The sequence below is a fragment of the Geospiza fortis genome, unplaced genomic scaffold (assembly GCF_000277835.1).
Source record: "Geospiza fortis unplaced genomic scaffold, GeoFor_1.0 scaffold443, whole genome shotgun sequence".
NCBI lineage: Eukaryota > Metazoa > Chordata > Aves > Passeriformes > Thraupidae > Geospiza > Geospiza fortis.
Window position 1 is genome coordinate 5,280,825 of NW_005054335.1, and position 19,717 is coordinate 5,300,541.

Here is a 19,717-nt window from a genome sequence, read left to right on the forward strand (position 1 = left end):
CTAAAAATCACAACTGAACAAATATTACATACCAATTATCAGAAGGCAGAAGAGGTAATCTGTGCATTCCATGACAGCAGTTCAACAGCTTTTGTGTTCACTTGGTTAAACTGTATGTGTGCTATTAATTTAATATGACAGCCCTAAAATGCAATTAGCACATGGGCTGGTAAGACTGGAAAGGTTTTTCCATCTCAGGCTCAGAAATCAAAGTTGGCGGGACCAATTTGATATATACACTCCATTAAAAATGTGAGGAAGGAATAGTCTGCTTTCTGCTTCTTATGTGGGAATAAAAAGAGTCATTAATAAAGTGTGGGTGAAAACTGAGATAAAACATGTGAAGTCTGACTTCTTTAGCAATTTCTTATTCTTGTGAGCAATATTGTGCCAACAGACTGGAAACTGTTAATCTGTGGCTCCATTTCAGCCATTGTTAGAGGCATTGTCAGTTATTCAGGAAAAAAAATTAAGGTTTCCAGGTTATTGATAAAAGCCTGTAAAATTAATAAAGGAAGAAATTATGAGTTCATAGAAGTGAGTTCACAAACTAGATTTTTTAAATTTTCAAGTATTTGGAAACTATGAAAAATGACTGTACTATAGCGAAACACATGCAGACAAACATAACAAAAACTGAAATGAAGTTGAGTATTAATTAAAAAGGAGAAATATTTATGAAGTTTTTCCTATTATATGAAACAAAACTGTGGGAACAGTTAGTTCTCAGGAGGATTTTAAATTTTTCTCATGAGCAGTAATCTTAAGTAATTCTAGTAAGTTTTTTAGAAATGTATCATCCAAAATTTACTCTGTTTCTGGCTAATATTTAGGTATGAAATTAGGAATCTAAATAAAGTGGCCAGATTTTCAAATGTATTTTGCAGCTGTAATTTCCTCTTATTTGCGTGGCATTTTTGCATGGTAAATGTTTAATGATATCCAAGCATTTACATTTAACTACGTGAGTGAAGGGCTTAGGAGCTTAACTTTAGTTGTGTGCAAATGTTTGAGTTATTATTGTTATGAATAGTATCTTGTTAAAAAACTTGTTGAAATTGAGAGACTTGAGCACCCATCTGTTCTTCAAAATCAAGGTAAACTGATTTGTGGTCTTCTTGTATTTCTTTCTATCCCACTGGAGGACCAGCTGATGGGCAAGACACCATTTCCACAAATGAATGGCATTAGTTTCCTGTCTTCCAGTTTATCTCTGAGAAAACTATGCTTCACATATCTCCTAGGAGTTTTAATGAGGTTTAGCTCATTAATACGAGAATTGTAATTTGTGATTACCAAAAAAAAGCTATAAAAATATGGCTTCTTTTACTCCTTATTTATGGGATCACAGTCAATTCCTGAATGGAAGAACATGAAACATGCAGTATATGACTTCAGTCCAGAGGGCATTTTGGCTATAGTCTAAAAAAAAACCATCACATCCCACCCCTCCCACCCCCTAAGTGTAAATATGTCAATACAATACTACAGGCAAATATTACTGTTTACATTGAACAGTTTATGCTTGCAGTATTTAATTTTTTTTTCCAACCAAACACACATTTCCATAAGTTCCTTTTTGGAGAAAAACTATCAGATACTGTTTGCTGGAGAGTGGGTATGCAGAGATTTTTTAAAATGTTTTTCCAACATTTGCTTAAGATGTTTTTCTGTTGGAGTCATCTTTTTTAACACAGAGGCGTCACAGTTATTAGGATAGACTACACAAATATTAAAATATATACGCAAAAAATAAGCAATAAAAGAATGGTATGTTTTAAAATGCTGACAAAATGCTACCACATAATGCAGTCTAGATAATATCCTGCAGATGTTCAAGCATTTTTAACTTTTTAACACTAAGCCTCACAGAAGCTACTTCTGGAGCAAAGTTTCAGAAATGATGGAAGTTTGCAGTGTTTTAAGCAGACTGTTGGCAGTCATTTCCTTTGATGTATTTGGTTTCATACAAAATTTCTAACCTTTTAGCATTCTTGCAGTATGTGACCATTTTGGCAGAGGTACACTAATAATGCAAAGACTTTGAAGAAAACAGTGACAAGATAAAACAGTCCTGGAAAAGCCCAAACCCAGCAGCACACTTCCTAAGCCCATAGATGCAGAGTCAGGATGAGGATTCGGAGCCTTGGATATATGTGATTGCTGGGTTTTGGACTCTGGAGAGTTTTGACAGGTCTTTCCCTGAGTCTCTTACAGTAAAGCCTAATAGGAAACTTGAGGGAAAAACTTCGACACTTTTCATGTGATTAGGAAATATCTTCTCTTTGCAGTTGTAGTACAGGAACCATGTCGACAAAGCAGAACCTGAATGAGAGCTGGTGTTCCAAACCAGTAGTAATCCTTGCTATTTTTTCCAGTTCTTCAGAATAAAATAATTTCAGTGCATACATCCACTATTTTGGTTCATAACAGCTACTGAAACTGAAGCTATTGAAATGGCTGTAACAAAAATACATTGCTTAGCAAGAAAAATGCATAATAATGACTCTTTATTTCCATTTCCTACTTCTAAATATCAGTGTTCTCTTCTCAATTTTCACAGCAGATAGATGATATTTGGATAGTATTTATGTTGTCAGCCTTTATTTCCAATGACTGTTGAACTGAAATTTGGAATGCATTCTCTTTAAATCCTCTAGACTGAAAAACATGTTTCGTACATAGTGTTATGGTCTGAAGTATGTTTCTAATAATCAGGTTTTCCACTTTGGGATTCAGAATATAAACAAGGACCAACTCCCATGAACAGAAAGTTAAAGACACCACAATGTGCTCTCCATATTTGTACTTGCACTCGTTTGCAATGTGGACACTTTACCTCTACTTTTAGTTTAGACATGTAAAATTTAGGACACAGACTTTCCCTCTTTTATGTTTGATTATTTTTTTTTTAATTTAAAAATGCAAAATTTCATGTACCAATATGCCCATATATCTCTAGCCATTTGATGTTTTCAGTCCTAAATCCTCTGGTTTCTATCTCTAGCCACACTACTAAATAGTATTTTATACTTAAAATTCTATGCAATACAAACTGCACATTCTTTAGTTTCTAAATATAACTCCTGCATAGTGATAATTATGCATATTACAATGTTATGTATTTATCTTTAGTTGGTTGAATTGTTTAAGAAATATGAAGTATGTCTGTATTTATAGCTTGGAAGTACATTAAAACCAATATAGTAGAGAAGTGCTAAATGCATTTTTTCATACTATATCAACAGCTGACTGCTGCTCCTTATACAAATGCTGTCCAGCAAATTTGCCCATGACAAACTTGAAAATGTCTCTATTGTTTTTGAGAATTTTATGTGTGATTTACTGTAAGACACCTTTCAGATGTAAATTGTTTGTGTCTTAAGAATGGAGGAATACATTGAAATCCAACCTACTGTATTAAATTGATATGAATTTATCTCCTACAGTAGCCTATGCAATAGCCATGGAATTATCAGTATTTTAGGAAAATGCTAATTATTAAGAGCTATCGACTACCTTTTTTGTCATTTTTGATTGGTGAATTGGTATATGCAAATTGGATTAAAAGTATAAAAGTAGAAGACAAAAAATGTAACACTTATATTGTTTCTTCACTCAGAATTTTGTGCATTTTAGAACGTAATGAATGCAAAAATGAATCTTCTGAAGGGGTCATTAAATCTCCCACAACTTTTGGGTATTTAAATACCAAACTCATAGGCGAGTAATGGTATCACTAGCTTTACCGGGTATTTTTTAATTTGTGAGTCTTGCTTCAATTGAAAAGAGTAGGAGGTTTTTAGAAAACACTTTAGTGGGTGACTTCTATCCAATATATGCCTTTTTCAGGAGCTTACATAACACTGGCATGCAGCCAAGAGTCAGGTGTGTCAGTATGGTTCTCTGCTAAAATTAATGTGCTCATATTAATGATCCTGCCTTAGAAACCTCACCTTTTTTAGAAGTTCAGGATGACACTTCTTTTCCTTTAAGCTGCCTGATGAGAATGAAATTAGTTTAATTTCTGATTTGCAACATGTACATCACCTGTAATTTTTGTCCGCAGATTTTCCACATGACATACGATCTGGCCAGTGCAGTGGTGAGAATCTTTAATCTGATTGGAATGATGCTCCTGCTCTGCCACTGGGATGGTTGTCTACAGTTTTTAGTACCATTACTTCAGGATTTCCCACCAGATTGCTGGGTGTCCCTAAACGGTATGGTTGTAAGTATTGTTCATTTTTCATTGTGCTTTCTAAACATTTTTCTAAACAGTTAGCTTCAGAATTTAGTGTAAAAACACATGCCTAGTAATATGCTGCCCTGCAATTTATTTAAGGTTAGTTTCATATTTTGTTGGCTCACTTGCTAATGAACTAAAGTTTGTTTTGTAATCCTCATGGTCAATAAAATTATATTGACTCATTGTCAGTAAATGAGCCAGAAAATACTTTAAGTTTTAAAGTCATCCTAGTTTATTAACCTTTATTCCCTAAAAAAAGCCACCAAAAGAAATATGGATACACTCAGTTCAGCACTGCTTTCATTTTAGGCCATAGTTTCAGAATGCTGCTGAAGGTAGATTATTGGCATTAGTTTCATGTAATGTTATCCTCAGTTTGTAAACTTCTGAGTCATGTAATGATCCATTGTTCCAAACACACAGATCAAGATTTTTATAAGTAAAAGAAGATAAATAGGGTCAGTTGTAGGATAGTTTTCTGTGTGGGAACAGAATGTTCAAGGACAGAATATGACTGTGCGTTATTTATAAGGACGAGTAATGACTTTCTATTTAAAGGACAATGGCTGTGAAAAATACTTTTTTTTTTTTAATCAAGTCAGATAATGTGGCAGTATACAGAACATTTTTATAGGAGATACAGTGAAATTGTTGGAATGGGTCTATAGCCAAAACAAAAAGCCCCAAGCAACTCTCTCATTGGTGATCTGAAAGTATGTGTCTCTCCAGTTTTTGTAATCTTAGGATCCATAAACCATCATCTTTATTGTAGATGGCCATCTTGCTCAGTGTCACATATTCCTACTGTAGAACCATAACAGTATTTGTTCCTTTAGGAACATTAATGTGGGAGCTCCTTGACTAAGCCTGTCAGTCATACAGACAAGTATTTGCAGTCATCAGGCAACATCTTCAATGATAACCAGCATGTTTGCTGACACCTCATTGTGCCTGCTTTTCTAAAAAAAATACTGACATATCTTCAAAAATGGGATTGCTACAATAAAAGTAGGTCACCACAGTGCTGACTGGCACATCTTTCCATTCTGCTGTATTCTGTGTTCTGCTTTCTAACATCCTCCATTCATGTTTACAAAGCATAAATTTTCTACCAGCTTTTTAAAGATCTGGATGAAAATCGTGCTAGCAAATGAAACGAAGTCTTGGATTACACTTAATTGAAGTATTTAACTTTTAGAAAACACTAAAGTATTAAATTTTCTCTGCTCCTTAAGAGCTACATTCAGTCTTAAGAAAGCTGTACACACTATGCACATGCTCAGACCCTTTTTTTCTGCCTACCCACATTCAGTTTTTTTTTTAATAGAAACAATATTCTCTCTCTACTGTTCACATAAACTTGGAAAGATCCTTTCTGAAAGTTGCCGCACTAAATTTTTTTTTATCAGCAACTGAATTTGTTTATGTTGAATGAACACTGGGGAGAAATTAAAATATAAAGAATAATATAAAGTTCACAGCATAGGCAGTATTTTAGGCCAGAGGCAAGAGAAAGAGAGGTGGGATGCCAGCCTGGAATCAGGAGCATATTTAAGACAGCACTTAGGGAAAACATAGAGACCTTTCTAGATGTGGCATGGTGTTACAAGACATTTCCTAGTTGTTTTCCAGTCTCTGGGGATGAATTCTTTAACACTAAAAAAAAGACAGTGAAGCTGTCATGGGATATCAGTCTTCTAAAATGATAGTGGAAACAGGAGGAGGTTGATAATGATGATGATGAGGATGATGGTTATCTGGTTTTCTGGTGCATTCAGAATCTAACTGACAGGGAACTTGTTTGAAAGAGTTTCACATTCCTGATACTGCAAGAGCTTTGGCAAGAGGGAAGCTTTACTCTCCTGGTATACTGTAACATATAAAAATTTAATCTACTCTGAATTTTAACTTTTGATACTGAAATGAATGCACCTGGTAGTGGGGGTTGGATGCAAAGTAAAATTTTAAACTTATTAAGTGTGATCACTGGCTTGAAGACTTATTTAAACCAATGTGAGCTCAGCCAGAAGAAAGTCAGTTTTTCCAAAATGTAAGTCAGTGGCAAGTCAAAGCTTTTGCAGATAATCTGTTAATAAAGGAAGTAAGGAAGTTGGAAGGATGACATGGTGTCTCCTCAACTGACACAGCCCAGCCTACTCTTCCAGTCCATAGCTCCACTCTGTCTTGCACATTAGTTGCTTCAGGCTGCAGACTGAAAGAACTTTTAAAAGCCTTGTCTTGGAAGCTGTTTCATCTGTCTGAAGTGATACACGCAAGTATCCAAATGCCTAAGGCATGCTCATGGTTTTAATTTATAAATACTGTAAAGGGAAGTAAGATAGATTAAATTTAATGTCACAGAGGAATAGGAAAGTGAGCCCAGGTTGCAGGTTGCTTAGTACCTCTTTGAACAATGTAACTGAATGAAATTAAAACAAAACAAATTAGTTGGATTTTTGTCTTTGGAAGGTCACAGAAACCTCATAGTGCAACACAAAGGAGATGATAAAATGGAAAGCCCTCTCTGTAAAAGGGGATAAGATCATCCCTGGTTAACACTATACCAACCTACAACCTGAGTAGTTCAACAAAGTTGTTCAGATCACATTGCTATACTCTCTGCCATGATAATAATCATGAGCCCAGATTGTATCTGTACTCTCAGCTTGAACCTCTTGGCAGTTCCTAACCTAGGCCCTCATCTTGCAATAAAATGACTGCCAGAGCTGACATCTTCCAGAATATTGGTGTACGGGCCATTAAAAATAAGAACCCTGGTAAATACAGTGTGAAAGTAAGTAGCAGCTGTTTTTCCCCCCCATGCCCCCTCACTTTAAGTCACATTCCAGCCCACCCATTACAGACAAAATAAGAGTAAATTACTTGTAGGAGGGAATATAGCTCTTTGATGTAGTTTTAGTTTTTTTTAAACACTAGGCTTTTTTAATTCCTAAAGAAGGTCTTTTCTGACAAAGTTTCACAGACTTTCTTAATGATGCTGCCTAATTTCTCCTTGGTTCAGAAAGCCTATTATCTGCAGCTCCCTGTGTGATTTATCCTCAGCTTTCTGATCTGCGTTGCTTTAGACTAGTGTCCTTCCATAATGACTCATAGACTAAACATTTTTGTCATGCCTCAGAGTTTGAGCCAGTTGTTCCTTAGAAAATTAAGACTAAAACTTTCATATATACACAGAACACTAGGTACACACAAAACCAGAAAAGCTCAGTGGTCCTCTGCTATAGTCAGTCTATGCAAACCAAGATTCTGCATTCAGTTTCAGGTGCAGTAATTGCAAAACCAGTGTGTGGGTCCCAGCTGATGATCTCACCTAGTCATGTCTTATATGGGGAGGGTTTCTAGGCAAGCACAGGTGAGAGATGACACTTTTGTCTCTGATGCCATCTGGCTATCTAAACATCAGAGCCTGTAATAAAGCATACCTTGCAGCAGATCATTACTAACAATATCTAAAGATTCCCAACCTATACTTTCCTGTCTGTATTTGCACTAATTAGTATTAGTGCAAATTAAGTATGGCTAGTATGCATTATTATGGTTAGGAAAACATGTGAAAGGAATATATAGGAAAACATATTTACGTGGGCTTTATAGATCTTTTTATTTATAATGTTTCCTTTGTAAGATAAAAATGTAGTGGAGAGGTACAGAATTTAACGGGAATGGTGAGTTTTTTAAAAGCTAAAAGAGATTGTGAAGCTTTTGGAATGCCTTACTATTCTGGCATTTCCCCTAGCAGTCAGCCAGTGTTCGCTCAGCAAGAGCCCTTCAGGTACTCTGATTTATTTTGTTTTGTGTTTTCCTTTCTGTCCTTGCAGTTGGATTGTTTACAGCTCTTGGGGTGTTCTGGGATGGATTTAGTAACCTGGGATTTTGCATTGTATTGATGCCCATTTGTGTCTCATAACTTCCTCAGGGGCAATAGAAGTCAGACCTTCTTCATCTCAAATGAAGCAATGCTAGTAAAAGAATTTGGGAATTTCTGCTGTAGAATCTGGAAGTCTCTCTCATTATAGAATGAATTTCTTAAATTAATATTTGATAGGGAAATTCAGAAAAGCAGGAGATGGTTAGGATTTATTATGCCCAAAGAACTATGCTAGCATACATGTAATATATAAAAAATCTATTTAGTATACTACCCAAAACTATAATTTTAAATATCAACATTTCTTACTAATGAGCACCATTTTCAATTACACTATCACTTTTTTTTTCAGTAACATCTCTGCTTTACTTATTGGAGCTCAAAGATTTCATTATAGTTATTTTGATATGTTATTCTTCATTGGACTTTTTCCTTTTTGATAATACATCAGCTTAGCACCTTCTTCCCTATAGCTGGCAATTAGGGAAGCTAATTTTCTCATGACATTTTTCTGCATTTGATCATTATGTGATAATCATCATTTAGAGCTTCACAAACGTTTCTGAGTGAATCTATATCTTATATTGGGGGCTTAAAAAGTATGGACCATATGGGAATCACCTGATTCCTAGAGGCACTGAGGATCTGATGTGGTATACTACTGTTCTAATGTATTTTTTACTCATATATTTATATTAATGTGTGTCCATTTAGTTAGTGCAGTGCATCTTGGAACAGATAAAAGTGTGAAATTACGAATCAGAGATGGGCTGGGATCAAAATTAGTGGAAGTGCTCAAGTTAGATACTCTGTTTACAACACTATTTGAAAATACAGTAATATCAGTAACAACAATATGTAAGTGACATTCTTAGGACTAAGACACACAGGTTTTTAAATCTACAGTGAGTAATTATATTGCTATGTGCAGCTGTTCAGAATTCAGTTGCTGGTGTCTCCTGCCCTTAGCACTGACCTAGTCACTGAGGTCAGTCTGCTTCCTCCTGCATTAAGATGATGAAGTAATGACCTGTTTCACTGGTCTGGCATGAAGTGATAGACCTAAAAATATATTAGTTCAGGAAAATATATTAGTTTGTTTGATTTTTCAGTAAAAGAAAGTGCAGAGGAAAAATCTGTGGCTATGCAGTGCTAAATGACAAGGTAGGTTGAATGCAGACTGAGGACATGCATTAACTGCAATACCAAAGTTTTATGCCACTCTAGTGGGGACTAGAGAAATAGGGTATCTGAGGACACTGTTGATTTAATTCAGTGTGTCGTGATCAATGAATGGGAAAACAAATCAGGTTCTCATTTTTACCGCAACTGCTGAGAACCTAGGAAGCCCACATAGGTTTTCACTTATGCTTTATTCTGTTCTCTGACAGGTTAGCAGTTAGTCTGCTTTTGCAGGCCTAGAATGGCAAGTGGTAATAATTTTAATAACTTTTCTTTCCAAACTCCTTGTTTCCTTCCAACCTTTTTGGTGTAATATTCTGTACATTTTTTGACGTCTCATATACTTGGGCTGTATTTTTGACATTAGATTTCTGATGTGCTTAAAAAAACAGTTGTTAGATTTCCCCAGCCTTACAGTTACTGAGATTCCTTTTTTTTCTGTATATTATTTCTGCCATTAATATCTTCTCAGATTATAAATGTTACTTTATTGTCTTAAGGCCGTGAGCTAATTCAGATGTAAAACCATAAGAAGTGAAAAATAAACGTGCAAAATCAATTACAGAGAGGCTTAAAAATTTTTAGAAGTTTTACAATAGGGAAAGTTATACTTTAATATCTGAATTATAACTTCCTCAAAAGGGAAAATAGTAATTGAGAGAAGGTGTTCCCAGCTGTAATCACAGAACTCCACCAACTGTGAGAACTGTTCAGCATTGCAAACTCAGCTATTGTTATAAGCCCTGCCACTTTACCTTACTCTCACTAAAATGCTTAAAACTAATGCTGTAGTATTGGTGTAATTATTTAATGCTGCTGGTGATAGTTATTTCAGTAGTTATTAGTGCCTAATGGAAGGGTCTAAATTAGGACAGGTCTGTAAGTGTTGATTGTAGCACTGTGTTGCTGATGTGATAATAGGTGCTAAAGAGGATGACTTCTCTAATGAGTTAGTTGGCTGCCTTGCATGCTTCTGTTTCTTTCACATAGAAGGCTGTTCTTCCCTATATGGGATGAGAATAATGAAACAATCGTTTAGAGGGAGCATAAAAAAGCAAGTTGATACACTTAAAAGATTCTAACTTCCACGCTTTTTCTGTGTTTTTGAAAGAGCTAGTAGAAATATGTCAAGGGGCAGATGCAAGGAAAAACTTGCTTTATTTGTCATCAAAATTTGGTTTCCATGTTTCTCTCTCAAGAATCAACACAACTCATAAATGCTAATGCTGCAGTATATTGTGAAGGGATTTCTGGTCACTGTAAACTACAAAATATTTTATGTAAGCCTTACACTGGAAAGAATAGAAGAAATTGCGCATAAAGTTGTAAAGCCTATTGTTGTGTTTGATAGACATCCAAGGGAAAAATAACAGACTTCATAAAGTGTGCCCTAAGCCATTTCTTTAGTAAAAGATGTGAACTAAAGTAAAAACATAAATTGGACCTATCATGTTTTAAGACCTTGTATCCCACATTTACCCTGGAGTAAATATTCAGGAGGTGTTATAAGCACCACATGGCCAAAAGCAGATTCTCTGTTGTAGAAGAGAGTGTTCCCTTTGTTCTGGGGGGAGCTGGATCAGTCTGCTTTGCTCCATAAATTTAAAATATTTATCTGCATGAAGTTGTACTCTGGATTGAACTGGAATATAAATGTGAAAAAATTACTTGGAAGTAGATCTCCCTGGGTGGCCTTTTCTCTTGTGATTGGAGTATCCAAAAACTGAACTCTTGTAACTGAACTCTTCATGCCAGACCAGGTTTCCCAGAATAAACCCAGTGTAGATGTATCCAGATGAATACCATTTCTATACAGCTGCTCTTCAGCAAATCTTCCCCTTTTTCATTGAAAACATTAATGAAAATGCACAGCCTAATTCATTATCCATATTATTTAAGGCTGTACAAAAATGTAGTTTGCACAAGGTCCATATTTTTGTCAAAGGGTCATTATCAGAATCAGATTTTCTCAAGAGCACTGATTTTACTGCTTTTACCTGATGGGTTTTTCCATATCAAATTTGAATTTTCTACACATCACACATTCAACATCTGACTCATTCTAATATTTAAAATGCATCTGGAGAGAAGTCTCTACTGGGATGCAATTAGACATGAAAAAAATGGCCATCTGAAATTGCACATTTAGAATGCTTACATTTCACATTGGAAAAAAATCAAAGCAAGATACTTTGTTCTGGTTCACATAATTTTAAACCAATTCACTCTTATATGAGAAACTTGAGATATAGGTCTGTGGCTACCAGACATATGTCAATAGTCTATAGGATCTGTAATCTGGATTCCCAAAGTCCCAAATGAAGAAAAGAGGGGTTTATAATATTTCTTTTTAAAATCTGGCTATTTATGAACTTCTCTCTCCAAGGAAATCTTAATATTTCATATTTTCACTTTATTTTGAATTTGAATGAAGTTAAAAGTTTCTCTATAAAACTGGAAGTCTTAATGTACATTCAGTTCTGGTTACCAAAACATAAGGAAAAGCAGGAAATAAAAGACATTATATTTTCTTCCATTTGTTTTAGCCTATTAATTTTCCTTCATGTCTGAAATGGTTTTGCCCATCCTGTTTATACATATAAACCAGGGATGTACACAGTTTATTTGGGTGTAGGGTGCATGTACTTTGTCTCTTTTAAAAATACAGGATAATTTTCTTTAGGATTGCTCTCATCCATCTGTTTCCTGCTTTTCCTTCTTTCTGCACAATATACTCATTTGAGCATATTCAACCTGAACTAATTCAAATAGAAACCTAAAACTTTCAGAAAATTGAATCTAATAGAAATTATGAACAAGATTTTGTATAGGAAAATGTTTATATTTTCTGAAGTATACAGCATCTTATTTATTATGTTTATTTATTAATTTTGTTGCTAATGAGTAAATTTTTAATATCGTCTAGATGTGTGTACAGATTTTTACATATTAATTGTAAAAGCAAGCAATGAATACTTTTAGTATCAATAGCTTAAAATACTGAATGCCCTTTACACATATTTTGCTTTCTTTCTGCTATCTGGATTTTTATATTTGTTCATTTATGCTTTAGCAGATATTATTGACAACATAAGGAAAAGAACCAAGCCCTATGGTGAAGCTTTCTCTGGCCATGTGCCATGTTTAATAATTTTCACTGGGTTTCTTTTTCTCATGTGAGGGGAAAAGCAATGTTATCATTAAAAAATTATTAGTATTTCTCAAAATAATCTTGCATAAATAATGTACTCAGCTATCTAATTTAGCTGCAAAAGTAAAACCATTTCCCCTCAAATTTAAAAAAAACATTATTGACATTGACTTAATTTTTTCTCTTTGTTTTGAATCACTGGTGTTTATTACAAAATGTTCATCACAGTCTCCTGTGAAGTGGATTGGAGCAGAGAGAGATATACACCATGAGGCCCTGTTTAATAAGACAATATTCCCTGTATTTTGGGGTACTGCTGACATGAGAGAGTTGCTTTGAAACAATCTCTTTGAAAGCCAGCAGTTGGCATTTGAATGAGATAAGAAAACAATGCCCATATTCTTCACAAATGACTCATGTTCCCTTTCTAATCCATCACATTCATCATTTTAGTCACTGTGCTTGATCTTTTATATTCAGAAGACGATAAAGTTAGCTTGCAGTTGAGGGTAGCACTTTGACAATAGTACATACAGTCAAAACAGGATTATCTACACTGTATAGGTAGGGGGAGAATTGACTGATTTTGAACAGCTGTCTACTTAGGAGTGATGTTTTCAAGTGGAGTGCACTCAGACTGCTAGTTCAGTTTTACAAAGACTAATTGGGTATGCTCAGGAATAAAGGCAGTGCACCACTCATTTGTCACTCTTTGCAGTAATATGTAATACCCCTCTCCTTATCTCTAATAGTCAAAGACTTAAAATTTTTCTCTTAGATACAACTAGAAAAGTTATGGCGAACCTAAACTCAGAACTATGTTGACAGAAGATTATTTGAGGGAGTTTCCTGTCTATTTTAATAGCTTATTCCAGGTGTTCAGAAATTAAGTTTAGCATCCTTGATAAAAGCCTTTGCTGGGAGCAAAATAAAACCAAGATTTGTGCGATAAGAAATGCAAGAGGTCGCCCTGGAAATGTACATTTAAGAGAATGAGTAGGCATGCTACACTTCCAGTAAGTAAGGATAGATTTGACCCTGGAATTTGTTGGACCTATGCAGATGTCTAAATGAACTCTCACAGGCCATGCCATTCACCTAAATGCTGCCTGTCCTGTACCACCATCTCTCTACATGAAACACAGATCCAATACAGAATATTTAAATGTGCTTTTACCTTCTTGTTACTCTCTAACACTGATTGTCATGGCTTTGCTCTTGCAGCTAGACCATCCTTTTGTGCATATAAAACTTGAGATGAACTAATTAATTCCTGAGTTGTATGAATAAGCAAGGATGAGGTTCCCTTACATTTTTGCATTCTGCATCTTGACAAAGAAGCTGTTTATGGAAACATATAAATGCTGAGAGGAAGTGCCTTTAGATTTAATAGTGTTTTGCTCCTAAGTAAACATGCTTTGCAGATCAATAAAATATACTAAACCTAAGCCACTCTTGTTGAGTTTTTGTGAAGGAAACCCTCCCACACACACATAGTGACATGGGGGGCAGAAAGAAGGAATGTGACAGTTTAAATAGGAATAGAACATCTGAGGTAGAAGTTGGGTTTTTTTCTGTGCATGAGCCAGTGCACTCAACCATTGCAACGTGATTTGAGGAAACATAAAGTTGGCATGTGTACAGATAAATAAAAGATGAAGGGTTTCTAGGCTTTAAAAAAGATTGTTGTTTTTACTCTTTTGCTTTTAAAATCCTTCAGACTTGGTATAAGAAAGTGCTCACTACTTACCCACACAGTAAATACATAGACATCTGCCCAGAAACTATCTAGAACATACTCTAAAAACTTTTCTCATTAATAATGTTAAAGACAAAAAAAATGCCGTTTAAATGCCATATTCACTTACAGTGGTAACATTGAATGCAAAATCTGAATTAGAAACTAAATATGGTATCAATTAAAATACACTCAAATGCAATATAATTTGTGTTTCTAATCAATAATGACTCAATTTTATTTTAAAGGATAGTAAATAAAAGCATGGTATTTTGCTGTTTTGAAGAATGAAAGCTGCCTTGATATACATCCTCTGATGACCTTCCTTCCACTGAGTGACCTTGTTCTTTTTCACAGTTTTGACTATAAAGGTTGGATTTGAAAAATACTTTAGTATATTTTATTTTTTTAACACAAATTTTGGGATTTTTGATGTAAATTTCAGAAGGAGGAAATAGCCATTTGATCTGAAATTAGATTCAGAGATTAGACTCAAGACCATTTGAAACCTAATTTAAATGAAACAGAAACTTCACTCTGTAATGTTTACAAGGGAGTTACAAACTGTTTTTATCTGTAACTCAGCTTAAACTTGTCTGCCCTATGTGCTTGGAGGATGCAAATCATGGTTGCTTTAAAAACAAATGATTGTTGTTTGTCACTGTTCAGAATGAGTGCCATATATGTGCAGAGTGCTGTGGTTTGCTAGATTTATTAAAAGATTCAAACGTTCTGTGGTATTGGTTTCAAGACAAGTTTAACTGAGCCTGTCTGAAGTGAGTGGTTCTATTACTTTGTTTTGACAAACTAATTTTAAAAAAACTACAAAAAGGCTGTTCTTTTGATTCTACTTAACATTAAATAGATATGCTGTGGATTATCAGATTTTTAAAATCAATCTTGAAATGTAGCAGGTTCCCAGTTAACATGAAGGTTCTAGCTAAGAAAGGTTTCCAACCATTTGCATGTTAGATAATGCAATTTTTGGGTAAGTATATGCCATTTTCCTTAGAATCTGAATCCATTTAGAAGTTTCCAGTTTAACATCCTTCCCAACCTTTTACAAGCAAGGTAAATGTCATACTTTCAATAAATGGATTTACAAATATGTGCCCTGAATCCAAGAACTCTTTCTCTCGCTGCATGCTCTCTGCTGTATAACTTTATCCATATAAGTAAATAATTACGGTGTTTGCATTCTAAGCATTCCTCTGTTCTCATTTGGAACCTTTTTTTGTTTTTCACCTGCTCCTATCTGTGGTTTATGATACCATCTCTCTGTAGTATGCTTACATTAAATCCAGTGTGCTGGAACAGAATTCACCGAGTCAAATCTGCAGCACCTCTTACAGAGCCCCTCTGGCCTTTGTCAGACTTGCAAGGGCAAACTCATGTCCTGATCTGACTGCAAAGTTCAATTGCAAGAGAAAAAACATGGATCATAAAATAAAACCAGAGCTTGAGAGAAGAGACTGTTCTAGGGAGTTTTATTTTCTCCTCCGGATTGGAGCTAGGAAGAAATGGGGTGTCAAGTCTATCCATGAAAACAGAGGTATGCCCAGTAGGGAAGCTCAGGAAGATAATGGATGCAGCTTTAGCTGAATAGGATCCTGGGCAGCTTATGGAAAGAGAAATTCTCCCCTGGAGGTGATAAAGAACACCTGCATTAACATTCTACTCTGAATCACCATCTGCAGAAGTCAGATTTTTACTGACTGTGTAGGGAGCCTAGGGAGACCTGCCAACTCACTTAGCTATCAAAGTGAAGTACCTGAAGTCAGCTGAAGTGAAATTTTGGGATGCTTTTCTCTCTTACTGCTGGTTCTCACAAACAAATCTCAGGATAAATAGGGCCACTGGTCATTGCAAACATCCACGTGTAAACAATAACAAAGTGCAATGCACTTTTCCTGTTCATTGTCCATCGCTGAGGATTGTGGTGTTCCTGCTGCGCCTCCCTCCCTCAATCATCAGAGCCAGACATCCTGTGTCTGGCCTCTCCCCAGGGTTTGTCCTCTGGCCTGGGCTGTCTGCCTCAGCCTTACCTGCTTCTGTCAGAGCATTTTATCCTCAGTATCCACTGAAGAACTGTGTTCCTGTGAACTACTCACCGAGTGGATGTTTTAGTTGCTCTGCAGGATTATTTTGCAGGTCTTCCTGTAATCCATGCATGTAGTTTAACTCTTAATTGCAGCAAGAGAATTTCTTCTTTTTATGTTGTAGGTATGAAACTTTCCCATGGGCCTTCCAAGCATTTCTAAATAGTTAAATGGCATTACCATTGTTCTGTGGATGGAATAGTTGTTTCATAAATACTTGCTATGGAACTGTGAGAGGGCAAGTTGGCTAAAGAACAGCTAAACCTTCCACTAAACCAGATTGCTTAAAGCCCCATTCAACCTGGCCTTGATCACTTCAAGATGTGGAGGGACATCCACAACTTCTCAGGGCAACCTTTTCCAATGTCTCACCATCCTCACAGTAAAGAGTTTCTTTATATATATCTAATTCTAATCTAAAACCACTGTCTTTCAGTTTAAATCCATTTCTCCTTGTCTTATCACTACACGCCTTTGTAAAAAGTTGCTCACCTGCTTTTTCATAAGCCCTCTCTTAGTACTGGTAGCCTGCTGAGAGGTCTTTCCAGAGGTGCTCCAGGCTGAACAATTCCAACTCTCTCAGCCTTCATCCCTTTGATCATCTTTGTAGGCCTCCTCTGGACTTGCTTAAACAGGTAGAAAGCTGGAAAGGGAAACAAGAGTAATATAAAGACAAACTGAATGTGTCCCAGTTAATGGTTGAGCTGTTGGGAGTTCATTCAGATGGGACCAGGAGAGTGTCTCCTTGCAGTTTCCCTGTTCCATTTCCAAGGATGGCAAGGGAAGATTCCCAGGAAAGATCAAACCACAACGAGCATGGGGTGATATTTCTTTCAGTTTTCAGAAATTTTTCGCTGAGGTTCTGAGCTGGTATCCAGGTGTTCAGCAGCTATCACTATGTGTTTCTTGTAGTAGTCTGTCCAGTCCTTTTTTGCACGACCATGCAAAAATGTTCATATTTGTCCAGAAGCACAGGCATGGTGTCACAGGATTGTGACTCTGACATGCTGTCACATACTGTCAGTGTCAAGCTGGCCTTGGTGGCTGTCCTTGACACTGCACCTCGCGCTGGGGTGACTGTACCTGAGGAAGCCCGGAGCGACTAAGTGGGCATGGACTGACCACAGTCTGTATAGCTGAAATTGGGACCTGTGTGCTCCACACCTCTTGGGTGAATGCTACAGGATCACTCAGGTGCTCTGTTAACTCCCTCAAGGGTGATAAAAGAGGAGCATGTTCCCCTTCCTTCCCCTCAGAGTCCAAAGTTCAAACCCTCAAGGTCACGATATTCTTCTATGATTTAGATTAACCTCCCTCTTCTAGAAGAGGGAAATGAAATTTTTGTGAGTCACTAAGCCAGTCTTTTTTCTTATAATGCCTAGACATCATTTTGTGGGTGGTATTTAGGCTGCTAAATAATTTTTTTTATATTACCTTGAAAGTCTTGTAGACTCTAGTAAGCACCTACAGTTTTAAGGCATCTGAGTTTAAGAAAAGGTCATCAGGAAACTCTGATGTATTCTCAGAAAAAAAAGCCTCTGACCTAGATTCAGCCTACTTGCTTTGACACTGAGGTTTGTTCTTTTCATAGAGCCAAAATAGGTTTTCAGCTGCAGAACTATTTTGCTTCCTGCTGTCACTGCCTAATAAAATAATGCACAGCTTTTTGTAGGACGTAGTATTTGATGAAGAATTGTGCTTTACCAAAAATGCAGATCAGCGTCTTGAGGGCTCAGATAGTTAATAAGATAATTTTCTGAAGAAATGTAAACTAACCAGATGCAAGGTAGAGTCTCAAAGGCATCAGGTTAGGAAACTAATCGAAAAACTGACAAGAAAAGTACCAGCTAAATGAAAGAAAAAAAAGCTTAAAACCAGCACAGATCCTCTGCCTTAAAAAATTCATTACTTAAATAAAATATGGTAAAAATTATATCCTTAGACTAGGCAGAACAATACTTGAATTAGCCTATATGGTACCAAGCACCACTTTACTAGAGAAAAAAACTGGTTTTTAAATCACTAGATTCAGTAACTCACAAATCCCAATCCTACTCCTATGCTGATTCTCTGTGTCAAAGTAGCATTGGTTCACCTTGATTCATTTTTAAGCAGATTAAAACATATTCAGACTCTTTGTGAGTAGATCAGTTTAGACCATTTTAATCTACTGTAATCCACTTTTTTTTTTTTCCCCACTAAGGACACATTCTTAAAAATATTTACAAGGGAAATGAATTTAACTCTAGTATGCCTATACATAAAACAAGGAGGAAGATGTGTCTTGGAAAATGTTCGAATATTTTGAAATATTTGTAGTGAGAAACCATTGGGATACTATTATTTTGTGCATATTTGTCTATGTACTTTCCAAATTATGTATCAAATTTGCCTAGATATTTCCTAATCATAGCTTTTTCTGCCACTTGTGAGGTTTGTTGTTTCCTGGTTTTTAATGTAGCTTTAAAATCCCTTTGATTCAAAGAGAATGGTGACAACACTCAGAAAGCTCAGTGTCTCATTCCAAGACCATATAATTTCCAATTGTCATCTTATTTGCGATTGGATGCTTCACATAATTTGCTGTCTAGTCTGAGTTGTTCGCATAGTAGAGAACTTGAGCTCCTTCTACCAAGTTCCCTTTCCTAAATTGGTTGCAAATATTGTCTGTGCTGGTGTGGATTCTTCCTAGCAGTTTTCAGTGAAGCAGTACACTATGGAGTCACGAGTCAGGTTTATGTCACTTCACTCCTTCTCCTGCTTCCCAGAACTGCTCTATATTAAGCCCACATTATCATCTGTCTATTCTTGACTATCTAGATAGCTACTGTTAAAAATGCAAAGCTTTTCTTGGTGATTGCATTGTAAAAGCATTTCATAAATGGTTTGATTCAATACTTGAGGCTTGTTAAGTAAACTCTTTTACATTATATCCAGCTCCTTTCCCCAAATGAAAGGAGCAGAACAAAGAGATATGTTGTCGTTAATGCACACCGAATTCTTACCTCTGCTGAACAGAGCTATGTCATGAACAAAGTTGCTCATCAAAAATGGTTCCTTGCAAGATGTATGTATTCTCTTATTAGATATGCCATTGTATTGGTTTTTTCTTCTTTTCCTGTAAGAAAATTAATTTTAAGATGCATTGTTTGCCCAGAAGAAACCTGTAGATACACTTGTAATCACTTACTGTGACCACACAATACTTATTGTGATTAGAACATACTTTCCCATTTGTAGACAGTGTATATCTGTTCCAGTCAGTCCCTTGTAAACAATGGCACTTAGTTTGTTCTGGGATAAAAAATCATAGTGGTTTGAACATAATCAAAATCTGAGTGCATTATGACAAAGGAAAACACAAGCCAACTGCCTTGATCAGATTTTTAATTTATTTGATAAATTTCAG

General features: G+C 35.9%; 1 protein-coding gene across 1 annotated transcript in view; it reads left to right on the forward strand.

Moving 5' to 3' along the window:
* HCN1 (hyperpolarization activated cyclic nucleotide gated potassium channel 1) overlaps positions 1 to 19,717 on the forward strand; it is a 165,679-nt gene that overhangs the window by 74,655 nt on the left and 71,307 nt on the right. The window contains exon 2 of the mRNA XM_031057831.1: positions 4,070 to 4,231. Within this exon, the coding sequence (XP_030913691.1) occupies positions 4,070 to 4,231 (162 nt within the window). The remainder of the gene's footprint in view (positions 1 to 4,069; positions 4,232 to 19,717) is intronic.